The sequence below is a fragment of the Mus pahari genome, chromosome X, assembly GCF_900095145.1.
Source record: "Mus pahari chromosome X, PAHARI_EIJ_v1.1, whole genome shotgun sequence".
Classification (NCBI taxonomy): Eukaryota; Metazoa; Chordata; class Mammalia; order Rodentia; family Muridae; genus Mus; species Mus pahari.
In genome coordinates this window covers 33,843,580-33,860,592 of record NC_034613.1, presented here as the reverse complement: position 1 = coordinate 33,860,592, position 17,013 = coordinate 33,843,580, and the positions used below count along the sequence as shown (strand labels likewise).

The following is a 17,013-nucleotide window of genomic DNA, read 5'->3' as shown; positions in this document are numbered from 1 at the left end:
ATGCTGACAGTAGCTTTAAAACACAAGATAAGTTCTAATAATAATTTGGAACATAGCCATAACAATGGAGAAGCTAGTTTGAGATGATATTTGTTGGAACTCTAAACTCAGTAACAGACATATGTGGATTTAAAGCCATAAAGAAAAGAAAGACACAGAAAGATAGGAAAGAAGTCTATTGTTTCTGGCTAGGTATAAGGAAAGACTTTGAGAAGACAGTAAAGAATGCGCAGAAGGTTGTAGCCATCACCAAGCAAGACACTCAGACTCCCCTGACAATAAGTCTAAAGACCTGTTGTAAGGTTGTCATGGTCCCTATTTCCTATCTTTCAATACACACACACACACACACACACACACACACACACACACACACACATCTAAAAAAGAAAAAAAAAGTAATGGGTCAACATGTAAAGTAAAAGGATACAGCATAAAAATACAAATATGGTATGATTACATTTATTGTGAAAATACAGCATAAACAAATCCATACAGACAAAATCAAGGCATGTGGTCCCTGGGACAAAGTAGGGGAGGAGGAATGAATGGGAAAATGGTAGTTAGCAAATAGGTACAGAATTTCTTTTTCTTTTTCTTTTTTACTCTTGAATTGCTTTATCATACGGGTTGTGTTTGAAAATGCTGAAATTCATGTTTTACAAAGGTAAAATTTATGGCATATAAATCACATCTCAATATTTTTCTTTCAAATCCAAAAGGAAGAGTTAGATGATCCTCACTATCATTTTTGTACTGAAACAAAAATCAAGGACTAATTCACAGATCCTCTCATTAGGAGTGTGCCTTGTTCTCAAAAGAGTTGTGACTACTCTTTTCTTAACTCAAGACAAAATTCAAGGTTGTCAGTTACCAGGTAGTAATGGCCACTGATGAGCCTTGGCATTTGTGAAGAGTTCACACACTGGCAGCTCAGTATGTAGTTCACTGATAGCTAGACAGCAGGTTCACTTTGGTGGTAGTTCAATCCTAAATCCTTAACTAAAAGTAATTCTAAGACAGAACAAGGTCACACACTAGAAATAAATCCCATCATTTTCACTTCCTCTCTCTGAGATGTTAATGAGAGAAGCTGCTCTGCATAATATGGGACATCTTCCAAATTCACAATGACATTGTTGGCAGGATCAGAAGCAACAGTGAGAGAAACAAACTGTCTCCCTCTCTGCTCCTTGCCATCACCTAAGAATTTCAAACTACTTTGTAGACATACAAATAATTCTTGCTATACCATGCAAATACAAACCATTGTGGGTGAAATCATATTGCAGTGAAGTTCATCTAGTATTTTTACAACTAGAATCCTTTAGAAAAATTGTCTTTGTCCCAGTGATTAGAGCCTGACTCCAGCAATCATCTTATAGAAATTGCAAAAACAATGTCCAAGAAGCAAAGAAAAAAACTCACAAAAGCCTGAGGCCAGGTTTCTAATCAGAGCTCTGCTTCTTACTGGTTGACCTTTGTGGCAACTTACAGAATACCTACCCTTTTGAGATGGGCCAAGCAAACAGAAGAGCCAGTGGAGTATGACCTGTGGCCATGCTAGTATCTCAGAAAGATGCTTTTTAAGAGAGTTGAATCCATTTTAGGTGATAATTTCAAGTGAAATTATTTTGTATCTTTTCTTCTTCCCGGACGTTTGAAGAAAAAAAAAAAAAGAACATTTCCTGTTTTTTTATAAAAGGTTTATTATCTTCATGTCTTCAAAGTGACCTAGGGGACAGATATAAAAGGATTTTAAAATTAAAATGACTGTATTTCACTGATGATTATAGCCTTTTATTTCCAGGCAAACTTGACCTAAAGTCAGGTCTACACACAGAGTGAGCCCCTCATATGAGAAACATCATACCACATCACCCAGTGAGCATTCAAGGCAATGCCCTGTGTCAAGAAGCTATCAGATGAAGTGCTTACTAAAAGTTCTGCTTCTTTATGGCTGGCAATTCAGTTTTGCCCACCCCAGTTGCCCTTCGCAACACGGATGGCTGGAAGACATAAGGCATTAATAGTTGATGTGCATGATGTTTTATTGAAGCTGTTTTGATGTAACAGTTTCAATGCTAAGGACATTCTATTGTGGTCTAAAGGAAAGCCTTCTTTTTTTAATTTGAAAATTTCATACATTTATATAATTTATTTTGGTCATATCCATCTACTATTGCTTTCCTCCAGCTTCCTCCAGTGCTTGTCTCTCTCTGACCTTATACTCCAATTTTGTTGTTGTTAATAATTCCTAGTCCAAACACTGCTGCTCATATATGTGCATATGTATGGGGCCATCCACTGGTATATGGGCAACTTCCTAGCAACCATGTCGCAAAGTAGAGTGACTTTCACTCTATCAGATACTATCAACTGGAAATCGCTCTTCTGCCAAAAATTGGGCCTTTCTGGGACCCCTCTCCAGTTCATACTGGAAGTGTGACCTGCACAACACCTGAACAACAGCTCTTCTGCCAAAGGTTGGGCCTCTCTGGGACCCCTCTCCAATTCATACTGGAAGTGCAACTGGCTTGATTTTGTTCAAGTATTGTGCAGGTAACTGCAGGCGTTATTAGTGGATGTGTAAGCAGCCATGTCGCGTCAAAAGTCTGCATTTCGCAGCCCCTCCCCTCAACTATAACTCTGACTTCCTTTGACAACTCTTCTGTGATGTTCCCTGAGCCTTGGGTGTGTGGAGATTAATATAAATACTTCATTCACTGCTGATCACTTGTAGTCATGTATTCTTGGTACTTTGACCAAATATGAATCTTTGTATTAACTACTACCCACTGCAGAAAGATCTGTCTCTAACAAAAATTGACAGCAGAAAAAATTAAAGATACAAACATAAATATTTAAAAGGCAGTATAGCCATTTAAAACAACAACTGTGGGTTTCTACCTAGGACCTATAATCTCCATTGTCATGGACTTTTTCTAGGTTTACTTTATCAGGCATGAAATCCTTTCTATGGAACATATCTCATACCCATCAGAAAGTGGTTGGTTACCTCCATAATTGCCATAACACTATGACAGCAATTGGGACATCTTACTAGGCAGATCAATATTGCAGCATGAAGAGAAAACTCCCATACTTTTAAGAGACCTTTTAAAATACTGTCATTGATTGTACAAAAGGATATCTATACCTTGTCTCTGAGGCCAGATAAGTGGCTTAGAGTTGAGGTTGGGATGCCTGTCCATTGCATGCCTTTATAGGAAGATCCAATGGTCTTACATTTTCATCGAGGAGTCACGGGTATCAAACTAAAACTTAGAATATTCCTTTACAGTGGATACATTTTAATGTCCAAACCCAGTGGTTCTTAAATCTAAACTCTGCATCAAAATCACCAGCTGAATTTATTAAAAATAAAATCCCCAATCCCTATTTCCATGTGTCAGGATTCTGGTTTAGTTGGACAAGAGAGATCTTCCAGAAAACTGCACATATGCTAGAGTCCAGTCCTGATGCAGATGTCCAGAAGGAAGCTTTTTTTAATTGTCTTAGAACTTTACCTACCTACCAATCAAGACATGTAACTTTGACACCACCTTATAAGGAGAACCATGGAAGGCGTGTGTCAACTGTAACTTTACAGTAACTAAATGATCTCATGACGTCTCTCTAATTGCCACAAGCTGAGTCAGGAATTGATGTGTCTGCTGAGATTTCTCTTGTTGAATGATACTGATGACTTTCTATTTGTTTTCACTTGCTATTCATGGATACCTTGTGCACCCTAGAAACAGAGATACCAGACATAGGTAAGCAAATAACACAGACATCTGCCTAATGATTCTCTTCCTTAAGAAGCCATTCTCTGAGCTTGTGTCTCTATCTGCATATGTTGCAGAAGATGGCCTAATCGGCCATCACTGGGAAGGAANAGAGGCCCCTTGGTCTTGCAAACTTTATATGACCCAGCACAAGGGAATGCCTGGCCCAAGTAGTGGGAGTGGGTGGGTAGGGGAGCAGGGGTGGGGGTGGGGGTATAGGGAACTTTCGGGATAGCATTTGAAATGTAAATAAAGAAAATAATAATAAAAAAAATAAAAAAGAAGCCATTCTCTAACAAAACAACAACAACAACAAAAAATGTGCTAAACGTGAAAATTTGCTTCTTAAATAAGGTTAAAGAAATAGTTGAAAGTTGGGAATTATATTCAGGTAAGTGTATTCCAGAAAAAGGTCAGTATATTCAGTAGGAATTTTCTGGAGGAACAGAACACTCAGAAAAGAAAATAAGATAAATGAGAGATGACAGTTCAGTATGTCATGAGAAAGTAAGGCCAAAAGTCTCATCATGTTTCCCTAAGGTAATATCACAAATGAGTGCGTAAGTTCAAGTCAGCTTAATGTTTTTAAGTTGCAATGGTATTTCTCTCAAGACTCAAAAATATAATTGTCAATTACACTAAGACGCAGTGACCATGATGACCTTCCTTTTCTAACCGAGAGTTGCTTTTTTGCCTTGGATAACTTTCTTTAATGACATCCTTTTTCCCCTTTGATATAACTAAATGGGTTCTATTTTCTCTCACTAAAATAACTAACTGAAAAGCTCCAAACTGACCATTTACCAACAAGGCCACATAGCACTGAAATTAGTGATGAGGATTTCTATTCAACTCATTTGTGCAGTACCTTTGTCACAACTGCTCAAAATTTCTGCAATTTCAAAGGAGAAAACTGAATTTGTTCATTCCCAAGTATCAGTTGTCATCAAAATAGCACTAGCAGGGTTTTAAAGGACTGGCAATTTCTGAATGCTCAGGCACAGCTTCAGCCTTGCAACTTTGGCATAGCTGGTTCTGTAAGCAAATTCAGTTGGTTGCCAATTTGATTACTAGTAAACTATTGTGTCTTATTAATTATAAGCACTAACTGGCCATTCAACTATCTATGTAATTTTCAGTGGTATGAATGATGTGTTCACTGCTAGCTGGAAGAGCATGACTTATGTATAAAACTAACCAGAAGGTGACACAGTGAGTCTAACACCCAGGTTACAAAAGAAATCCTCACATCTGTCAAACTGATAAGCACTTAGTCATGAAGGAATAAAGCAAATAGGAATGTAGTGCAGCGAGTTTGCATGTTTTCAGAAAGCACAAAGAAACCATTGTCAACGTAGCTGAAGTCTACTTGGGAAATGGAAGGAAATTGCATATCATTACAGGGTATATTCTTGTCAAGAAAATAACATTAATCAAATTTGAATTTGATATGTTGGGCTATTCCCTTTTCTAAAAGCCAGCACATAAAGTTGATGAACAGCCTTGCTGAACAAAATCTGACAAGTTCCACAGTTAGGAAAAGGTAGAACACAGGTTATCTTTTGCACCTTCAGATCAAGAGTATTTTGTTGGCATTTTGCACATATATTCACATGTGATCTAATCTAATCTTAGTAACGTCACAGAACTGTTAGTGACCCGGGGCAAGGCCCCTATGGTTCTGGGTTTCCCCAGCTGAAATTTGAGGTGAATACTAATTCTAACTTAGCTTACAGGCACATTGGAGATACTCAATAATGAATGAGTGTAATGCACTCCAAAGTACTTTTGTACGAATAACATTTCCCTTGGAAAAATAGCCCATGGACCCTACCTAAACAAAGCATGATTAATCTGGCTCAGTTGAAATTCCATAAAGTGGCTACCCATGTAGTAAAGATTATTTCCAGGAAAGGTTGTAACCCATCCTTTACTTTAGGAAAATCTAAGTATGTTGGAGAAATATTATTCTGAAGATGAAAATGGAAGTAAATATGTAAAAAGTTTTACTCAACCACCTATTTGAGAAGTCTTTGTTACAGAGATGCTTTTCTGGTAAAGCTGCCAAAACTCTTTTAGAATGTGGTGGTACCCTTTACAATTTATTTACAGCACCTGTCACGGTAGTTCCAGGGTTGAAGAAGTCCCTGGAATCTACTGAGTTATCTTACTCAAAGAAGGTAAGTAGAAAAAAATCAACTATTCCAATAGGATCTGAATTTTTTTCCATTACAAAACTATAAACTGAGTTTTCAAAGTTGCCCTTGCTAGCTTTATAATTATTAACATATATAGAAAAGATCAGAGGGCAATCACAATTAAGAGAATGCCAGTCCTTAAAAGAGCTCTTTCTTCTGATGTCACTCACACCTCCACTTTCTTTTGCTGAGTACCCAAAGCCTGAAGTCTCTCCTGTTTTTATTTTGTGTCATATAGTCCAGTTCCTGTTCAGCACTTACTTAAAGAGCAATAACCTTTCAGGCACTGTTTGACAACAAGGACAAAGAGGTGGATATGCTATTTGTAAGCAGTTTACAGTGTATTTAGGAAGAGGGTTACATGCAAAATCAGTGCTTAGAATTAGCAATGCAGTTTTGCTTTTTAATACCATTTCCAAATAAACAGAGCCATTGCCCTCCAAAAATAGCTGATTCTAATATCGGAGAAGGAAGAAATAAAGAAGAGTCTAGAACATTCTTGAAGTGACAGAGTGATTAAGTCTTAACATAATAAGGATGGTGGTGCTGGTAGTGATTATAATAAACATTTACTGAGGCATGGAAAAGAGGCATATAATCTAACAGAAAGAGTTCTTAGTAGTAGCAACTTGGACAACTTACACAACACCAAATAGCCTCAGGCTTTGTTTGATGCAGGCATAAAGTAAAAGTCTATAGAGCCCATACTGATGTAAATTACTCATAGTTTTCTTAAATAAATGAGAAAAATAAACTACTCATCCAAAAACAATAATAATTTATATGATGCTCTACTCACAAGGAGGTAGGATGCAATTCCAGGATCCCTTAAGTCCTGACTGTGAATAGTTACTCCCTTTCAGAAAGGACACTCCAGAATGAGAGTTTCTGTTTTTGTTTTATTTTGTTTTGTGTTTTATAGAAAGGGGAAATGACTCCATCAGAAGCTCCATGCCAAGACTGGCAGGGAGAAATTTTTACTGATCATTTACAATCTAGATATAATTTGGTCAAAATGACACTGTTCCACAGAAACGCCACAACTCCTATCTGAGGAAAATATTTGAAAAATTCCAGTAAAAATTCCAATAAAACAACTGACAAGTACTCTTAAAACTGTTATAGTCATCAAAAAACAAGAAAAGTCCAAGAAAATGCCACAGGCCAGGAGAGCCTAAGAAGACATGATGACTAAATATAATTTGGTGGCTTGGCATGGGAAAATGATCTTAGATTAATAATAATAATAAATGATACTAATAAATAACAACAAACTAATGGAGTCTAAATAAAACAGAGTTCAATCAATAAAAAAAAAAAAATACGCAGTAACCCAAACCCTACAAGCCTTATCTGTTCATCATCCTTCCTTCTCACATTTTCTTCACTATTACTTGACTTATGAGAGCCATCATACCTTGCTTACTTATCAGTTGACCTTGACTACCCTGTGAATTTTGTGAAGGAAACGGTTGTATCTTACACACAAGCTGGCCTCCAGACCATAGCATAATTCTTGAGCACATTTCAGGTCCTTAGAAGGTGCATTTTACTGAACTAATAAATAAGCACACAACATAGAAACGGCACCTATGAAGGTTCCAGTAAGAGATGATGTGAATTTGGATTAATGACAGTAGAGGTAAAGGAAACACACTGCAGAAGAAAATAGAAGGAAACAAAAACATGATGTCCCATACATGTGAGAAATGATAGGATTCGTAAAAGAATGACAGATGGTTTCTGGCATAAGACTAGTGGGTAGTAAGCAGACCTTTCAGCACTAAACATATTAGAAATAAATAGGAAATTGTTGTTCTCCTGCTAGCTCCATCAGTTTATTAGAGCAGGGAACACTGATACTAGAACAAGTAATTTAATTTGTATGTATTCTCCCTAAGCATTGTGCAAACAATCCAATATAAAGGATTTAGCTAAGGCTTCCTTCATGAGAAGTTGCCTGAGTAAAGACACTGAAAGCATGTGAGAACAGATGAAAAAAAAAAAAAGGATTAGTGTACTACATCCAAAATTTTGGTACATCTCTATGGGAACAAGAGATCAGAATGATTATGAAGACACTATGGAGAAAATGGATGTGACTTCAAAAACACCTACTTATGTGACAGACAGCAAAGATGAATCTATGTACACAAACATGTGACTATGAACACTGGTTAGTTTTTGCCTCCAGCAAATTGACCTGTGAGGCTGTCTATTGAGAGCACTGCATTGTTCTGATTGATGATTGATGAGAGTGGGCCCAGCCCAATGTGGGCAGTGTCAACCCCAAGGCAGGTTCATTGGAGCTGTATAAGAAAGCAGGCTGAGAAATGCACAGAGAGCAAGCCAGTAAGCAGCACTCATTCACAGTCTTTGATTCAGTTTCTGCCTCTAGTTTCTTGCCAAGTTCTTCTGCTTTGGCTTCCCTAAATGATGTGTTTAACCTATAAGGTGCAATAAACCCATTCTTCCCCAAATGTGCTTTGTTCATGGTGGTTATCAAAACAACAACAAAAAAGTATTGATTAGTTCAAAGGTAGGATTTAGAAGTTGGACAGTGTATCTCTGACACACCTCTTCAAGATCAACAGTCCTTCAGCTTGAAATCCTTTTTAATTGACAACGGGCACCTAGAAAATGGCAGCATACCCAAAGAAAGCTAAAAGTCTAAAACAGGAGTAGGTTTATGAGGGATGGGAATGGAAGTGAAAAAAAAAAAAGAATATTTGTGCTGAATTCGGTGTGCTTGAGGTGACAGTGACACAGGCAATCATCCATCTGGTAAATAAGTAAGGGACTATAAAAAGTATCTCCTGGGTTATTTTTCTCTTCTGTTTCTTTCTACTCTCAAATGGACAGTATTGAAATGTCAGAATCATTACAGGTTGGCAGGATGCATTGGAGTCTCTCATACCTGGACCCATTACTAGAAAAACAAACAAACATGTGCCTAGACCCTTGGTACATAAGCAGGAAGATACATGAATTCTTTCACCTACTATAATATTTTTCCATTTATGATAAAAGACCTGAGGTCCATGTTGAAGAAATTGCTTTTAGTAACTTATGTTTTCCTTTTTCTTAGCACAAGCCCTGCACACAAGTACTACCTGGCTATGGACCCTATGTCTGAATCACTCTACCTATCAGACACCAATACTCGAAAAGTCTACAAACTGAAATCTCTCGTGGAAACAAAAGATCTCTCTAAGAATTTTGAAGTGGTAGCAGGAACAGGCGACCAGTGCCTTCCCTTTGACCAAAGTCACTGCGGAGATGGCGGAAAAGCCTCAGAAGCTTCACTGAACAGCCCTCGAGGTAAAAATTAATAAATTAATTTTTAAAAACTCCAAGCTTTGAATGATGACAGATTTCATTTTACTTCAGTGAATTTTAAGGCGATTGTCAGGCTGTACTCTCTCTCTCAACCTTCTGCCTCTCATAGGCAGCTTTTCCAGAGTCTATGACAAAAGATAGGTATGGTAGGGCAAGTTTTTAGATGACATACATGGAGACCATGTTTAGGTGATCACAATTGTTAGGAAAGGTTGCTATGTGTTGATTCTGATTACCAAATAAATACAGCTTGGGGGCCATTGGATTACCACCCAGGATCCCTCACCTATCCTAAGCTATTTTCTAGAACCTCCACACAGTCCAGAACTTAAAGAGTTAATTGATCCCAGCCTAGAGCCTCTAGTCCCAATTTTTGCCCTGTGGCTTACATTGGATCAAATGAGGTCTGCTCCCTTCTGTGCCACTGTCAAAAATGCTACCTCACAGAATTCCTATTTTTCTTAACAATCATCAATGAACTTTTCTTTCTTTAAAATATCTAGATTATTTCTAAAGTTTTTCTTTTTATTTACATCAACTCTAGGATAAAAGAGTGGGGGCTTAGCCTTATTTTAAAATGAACTTCCTATGTTCTGGGACCAACCGTTACTTCAAATGCCTGGAATTTGATGAACAAATCTATGTCTCACAATTAACTTCATAACTTTATAATATTTGATCATATGCCCATCTTAGACTATTAAATTTGTGAGTGGCCAAGTTTTAAGTCTGTCATCACATATCATTTACCTCATCTGTTTAATTATTCATTCTTCTTTGTTCCTTTGCCTAAGTTTTCATGAATGCATGTGTGCATATTTATTTTAGTTAGTTTTATAAAGTATTCATTTCATGGGATTTCTTAAAGCTAGCATTAACAATTAAACACAATACACCCTTATTGTAGAAAAATACAAAAGGAAGGATGAAAATGTTTTTAATTAAAATCAACATATACATGCAACATACAGAAAATCACCAGTGACATTCTAGTAATTTTTCCATATATAGCATATGTTTTAATCATATGAGTAGGTTCATAGGATATATTGTTATTCTATAACCTGCTTTTCACATTTGATGTATTATAAATATCTTTCCGTGCCAATAAACATTGTGAGACCAATATATTTAATTTGTTAGAAAGCCACTTATTATTTCAAATACTGAGGGGTTACTCTATAGCCATTTGACATTTGCCATACTGGAATTAAATTCCAACTACTATGATAGTTCAAAGTCTCCAGGTTCTTCAATTACAGTGTTTCTTATAAAGCCCTTCTGGCGAACCTCAGCCCATTAAATCTGAATTTCTTAAATAGGATCTATACTATTTAATTAACACTAGATTATACTCTTCCTTCTTTTGCTTCCCAGTTTTTTCACAGATTTTTTTTTTCTGTAGAAGTTTGCAAAGTGAAACTACATCTAATATGTATGACTTTACTCATCTCCCTACCATCTCTAAGCTGGATGAAGAATGCAACAAATGTGTTTATTTTATAATTGATCGATTAAATAACTCATTCTTATGCAAGGTATCCCCAAAGGGAATGTAAAATCTCCCAAGTATCATACTAAAGTTTTTCTTCTTCTCTGTGCCAATTCCTCTTGCACACTCATAGTGAATCCACAATAAATATTCAAAGAGTAAATGAATAACTCAGGTGCATCATATAATCAGCTCATCTTTCAAGAAAATATATCAGGTTGGGTTTTCCTTTTTATACAGATTTAAAACTCTTATGGGTATTATAAAGGTTTCTGCATAAGTAATAAGGAGGAATCAGGCTTGTATTGTGCCTGAAATTGACATCCACCTGAGTTGCTGCTAGTCTGAAAACTACTCATCTCACCTACCACATTCAACCTGCCACATACTGAATGACTATCTCAGCTCTTCCAACTAAAGCAAAGAATTGGTTTGCCATAGGTTTTGCTGCTTGGAAAGCAATAAAAGCCCTGATGAGCAGGATTTGAATGAACTCTTGAAGTGTCAGTAATTAGAGTGCCAAAATTTATACATCTATTAAAGCTAATACCAAACCTAGTCTTTCTTTTTGACAAATCTAGAAGTGTGCTTTCTTTCATCTTGATTTACTTGTCATGCTTTACAAAAGTGCCCCTTACCATAATCTCATACACTTTCAAAGCAGCCTGAGAATATCAGGCTCAGACAGACAGTTGATGATCTGAACTCATCTGAACAACTTTTACATAATGTTCCTGAAACTTATGTTTTCAACATTTGTCCAGATCCAATGGGGGAATTTTATTGCTTAGAGAAATGGAAGTTATAATTTATACTAGGTAGGTATGTAACATTCCCTTCAACTATGAAAATGGGGTTTGATACTCTGATACTGATTTTCAAACTCACACAGATTATGGAACTTCTGTACACACATCAATTAATTACCTTTAACAGACCAGTCATAACATTCAAGGGCCTAGCCATAGCTCCTATCTCCACGATGAACCTAAACAGTATTCACCTTTTTCAGGCAATCAGATGTGAGAATCTTATTATATGAAATGTTGCAGGACAATTTCATAGACTTCTATAGAAGGAACACTCATGCAAGAAGTTATTAAATTATAATGTGCAAATTAAGAAAGAGTACAACTAATTAATAATTTCACCTTTGAGGTTTTCCTGCAGATTCCATGTCTCTCAAGAAAGTGTAATTTCTTTGTAATTTTGCCTTGCACAGCTTCTCTTCCCACCTCTTAGGAAGGCAGCAACTGTTTAATGGATTGCTTTAAGTAGACATTGGATTTTTTTCCCCTTTCATAGAAGGTCATAAAGCACATGGAAAGGTACATCTGAGGAGTAGGAGTATTAGGTTAGAAAAGAAAGCTTGCTCTAAGACAGCAGTTCTCAACCTGTGGGTTGCAACCTCTTTTGGAGTCACATATAAGATATCCTGCATATTCAGATATTTACATTGATATTCATAACAGTAGCAAAATGACAATTAGGAAATAGCTACAAAAATAACTTTATGCCTAGGGTTCACCACAACATGAAGAACTATCTTATAAGGGTCACAGCATTTAGGAAGACTGACAGCCACTGCTCTAAGACTTTAACAAGCAATACGTTACAGTTTGAGGCAGACTCTCCAACACGTCCTTAACTATTTACTCAAGGTAAGGTAGGTAAATATTGGTTGGCAAGGCACTTCATTGTTTTTCTGAACCTATTAGAAAATTAAGCTGAAATATAATGTGTTTTGAGATCCTTCATTCTAAGGTTGGAATACATTGTCAAATCTGATCAAAGCCAGTCAGCCAAAGGTCAGCAGTCAGAAGCTGTGCTGTGTTTCACTTTGGTTTGCTCATTTTTTATTAAGTATTTTCTTCATTTACATTTCAAATGTGATCCCGAAAGTCCCCTATACCCTATCCCTGCTATGCTCCCCAACCCACCCACTCCCTCTTCCTGGCCCTGGCATTCCCCTGTGCTGGGGCATATAATCTTTGCAAGACCAAGGGTCTCTCCTCCCATTGATGGCCTACTAGGCCATCCTCTGCTACATATGAAGCTAGAGGCATGAGCTCTGGGGGTACTGGTTAGTACATATTGTTGTTCCTCCTATAGAGTTGCAGACCCCTTCAGCTCCTTGGGTACTTTCTCTAGCTCCTTCATTAGGGGCCCTGTGTTCCATCCAGTGGATGACCGTGAGCATCCACTTCTGTGTTTGCCAGGCACTGGCATAGCCTCACAAGAGACAGCTATATCAGCAAAATCTTGCTGGCCTGTGCAATAATGTCTGGGTTTGGTGGTTGTTTGTGGGATGGATCACCAGGTGAGGCAGTCTCTGGATGGTCCCTCCTTCCGTCTCAGCTCCAAACTTTGTTTCTGTAACTCCTTCCATGGGCATTTTGTTCCCCCTTCTAAAAAGGAACCACGTATCCACACTTTGGTCTTCCTTCTTCTTGAGTTTCATGTGTTTTTCAAATTGTATCTTGAGTATTCTAAGTTTCTGGGCTAATATCCACTTATCCGTGAGTGCATATCACGTGTGTTCTTTTGTGATTGGGTTACCTCACTAAGGATGAAATCGTCCAGATACAAGAATTTCATAAATTCATTGTTTTTAATAGCTGAGTAGTACTCCATTGTGTAAATGTACCACATTTCCTGTATCCATTCCTCTATTGAGGGACATCTGGGTTCTTTCCAGCTTCTGGCTATTATAAATAAGGCTGCTATGAACATAGTGTAGCATGTGTCCTTATTACAAGTTGGAGCATCTTCTGAGTATATGCTCAGGAGAAGTATTGCTGGATGTTCTGGTAGTACTATGTCCAATTTTCTGAAGAAAGACTGATTTCCAGAGTGGTTGTACCAGCTTGCAATCCCACCAGCAATGGAGAAGTGTTCCTCTTTCTCTACATCCTCGCCAGCATCTGCTGTCGCCTGAATTTTTTATCTTAGCCATTCTGACTGGTGTGAGGTGGAATCTCAGGGTTGTTTTGACTTGCATTTCCCTCATGATTAAGGATGTTGAACATTTTTTTTCAGGTGCTTCTCATCCATTTGGTATTCCTCAGTTGAGAATTCTTTGTTTAGTTCTATACCCCATTTTTTTGTATGTTTGTGAGAAATTTCAGCCAATTGAGTACTCTAGGTAAGCGAGCTTGAATTTTTGTAAACTATCTGTGTAAATGTCCATGTGTTCCTTGAATGGCTGCACAAGTCACTATTCCTTTACCACAGTTCCCTCTTCTTCCACACTAAAATAGACTTACTAATGCCATTAACTATTTTGGAGCTGGCATGAAATTTAACACAAGGTCCCAAAATTTCTCAGATATAACTTGAAGTGTTCAGGGTCGTCTTCTTTCAGATTCTAATGGATTCCAATAAACATAGCTATAGCATGCTGAGTGCCTAATGTGGTCTACTCAGTATAATAGATATTTTCCACACACTATCTCTGACCTTCCCCGCAATTCACTTGTTTTTGTGATTCCCATTACGCAGTGTACTTCCCATTATATGATTCCCACTGAACAAAAGAAAACAAACTCAAGTAGGATAAGAGATTTATTCAGGATCACATGGTACATAGGTGATAATGCCAGAACTCAAACTAAGTTAGCTCATTCCAAAACATCTACTATGAAAAAGACAGAAACCTAGAATAGCACTATCCTGTACTCCACACCTTTCCACTAAAATTCAGGGTTTCTGGGGAGTATACAAATTTTAGAAACTACTTTGAAGTCTAAGGAGAGGTATTCATAAGAAAATAACTTGAGTTAAGACAAATAGTTTCCCCTCAAGTTTCCTTTTTCTATTATATTTTCTCTTAAGTGTGTACTAATGATGTATCATATAGCATCTACATAATCTGTAAATGTAATTGTTCAAATGAGTCTCCAGGAAATCTTGTCACTTCTCTGTGGAAGATTCTGCAACTAGGCACTTCACCAAATTTTCCTTAAGGGACCAATACAGGAAACCTTCATTTTATTAAATGCCCTGACAATGTAGTAACTACAAATTTTGTATGAAGAAAAAAACTGAAGCATCTGCAAATAGAATTTCATATGATAGTCCCTGGTTTCTTCACCTGGGAAGAACCCTTTATCTCTTCCAATGTGATACACTTTGATTTGAATCCCAATAAAAAGAAACATTTGCCGTTTTACTTATCAATATTGCAATGTAATAGGATAAGGGAAGGGATTTAGCAAAGAGATTGAAGGAATACCATTCCCTAGCATTATATATGAATTTGAATTGACTTTAAAGGGGGCTTTTAAAACATGCATGGATGATGTCACTGAAACTTAGGTTCCATTTATTACTTTTACTGCAACTTTCTTTAATTCTACAGAGAACTCAAAGTAATGAGTCATGTAATAGATGACCAAGTACTTAAGCAGAATGTGAAATGGTATGAGGTGGCATTATAAAAGAACATTTGTGACAAGCTGAATGTGCCTATGTTTTTCTAAGTAGATACAAAGGGTGAAGAAGGATTGACAGGATGGGTTAAAATTAATCAGTGATGTAATATGGTTTTCTTAGACCTTGCCACAGATTATATCTCTATTTTCAAGTGTATATTTAAATAAATTGACCTCAGAAGCCAGTGGGGCTTAGGCAATATCCAGGTGAACACAAAGAGTTTTCCCATGGAAGAGAAATAATTCTTAAATCCTTGCACCTTTAATAGGTGACTTTAGGATATTCATGGCACTCCACATGACTCATTTTAACTTTATGGGAAATTTTGGATTCTGGATAATATAAAATCTAGAGACAAATAGTTATTTTTGTCCCTTCCTAAGTTCAGCTCAGGTATATTCCTAAACTCTTAACATTTCCAAGCATCTGCATGATTAATGAAAAGATGAGAAGGCAACAATCAGTGACATCTGGTTGCCATAGTGGTGTCTATAAGGAAGAGAGCATAGTAGAGAAGTGAGAAATGCTTTTGAATCTCCAGTGCAGTGGGGCAGTAGTGGTTTTCTTAAATTCATTTAGTATCTTATAAGTCTTTGTGGTGAAAATCATTTGGAAATAAAAAAATGATATTCCTGAATAAAATTATAGACATGCCATAGCATTAATAAAGCAAATGCTATATTTTTAAGATTTCATGAAATAATCAACATCTTATAATAAAAATAGCTATCTCAGGGTCATAGCAGAAACAAAGGAGGGAGAAGTTATGACTTCATCCTATAGTCAAAAGACTTGAAAGTGACATGTGACATGATCATCTGCTATATGCATTTTGGATAAATTAGATTACAGACACATTAAGTGGACAGGAACAATACTGGGGCAGCAAATCCAATATGGGTGCTAATTCTAAGATAGAGGCATTCAATGAGAGACAGAAAAAGATCCTTGAAAGCACTTGAAGGTGAACCAAGGAAACACGGTATCCAGGAAGCCATGGGCATTCTTAAACAAGATGTAGAAACCAGTATCAACTGTTAATAGCCCATGGATAGTCACTGAATGAAGCAGTTGTTATAGATCATCAGTGAGTGACATGCGAAAAAATACAAATGATAGGAAATTAATGATGAACCAAGGACTTGAGGAAATGGGACTAGAGTGGGACTTGGATCAGAGGGAGAGCAAGACTGATATCCATATAAACACACAGAGACCATGACAACAAGCACAAGACCTGGGGCCTAAATTTAAACCAGAAAAAAATCTCAGCTCTGATAAGGGGAAATAGATACAAAATATCACCCCTAACCAAGAAGCTAATTGTAGCTAACACCTGCCAGAAGAAAGGAAATCATTTTTCTCTAATAGTGTGCCATTGGAAATATCAACCACACTCCAAGGCAGGCCCCATACCTGGGAGTAATTGAAAATAAAAAGAGGACTCCATGGGGTGGGGTAGGGGAGGCCTGTGGGATTTCTGTTTCATTTTGTATGGTTTGGGTAGTTTTTGTCTTACTGGATTTTTTATTTGTTTGGGTTTTTGTTATTTGTTTTTGTTTTGTGGGAGAGAGAAAACATAAAGTTGGGTGAGTGGGGAAGATCTGGGAGGAAGTGGGGAAGGGGAAAGAATGTGATCAAAATATAGTGTATGAAATACTTTTTTAACTTATTTTATTAGATATTTTCTTCATTTACATTTGAAATGCTATCCCAAATGTCCCCTATACCCTCCCCCACCCTGCTCCCCTGCCCACCC

The 17,013-nt window shown here is 37.1% G+C and overlaps 1 protein-coding gene across 2 annotated transcripts in view; it reads left to right on the top strand.

Annotated features, from left to right (window-relative positions):
• Window positions 1–17,013, top strand: part of Tenm1 (teneurin transmembrane protein 1) — a 710,827-nt gene that overhangs the window by 599,197 nt on the left and 94,617 nt on the right. Inside the window, exons 22-23 of one of the 2 annotated variants that reach the window (XM_021188842.2) lie at window positions 3,759–3,779; window positions 9,078–9,310. In XM_021188842.2, the coding sequence (XP_021044501.1) occupies window positions 3,759–3,779; window positions 9,078–9,310 (254 nt within the window). The remainder of the gene's footprint in view (window positions 1–3,758; window positions 3,780–9,077; window positions 9,311–17,013) is intronic. The other variant, XM_021188844.2, reaches the window with a different exon arrangement.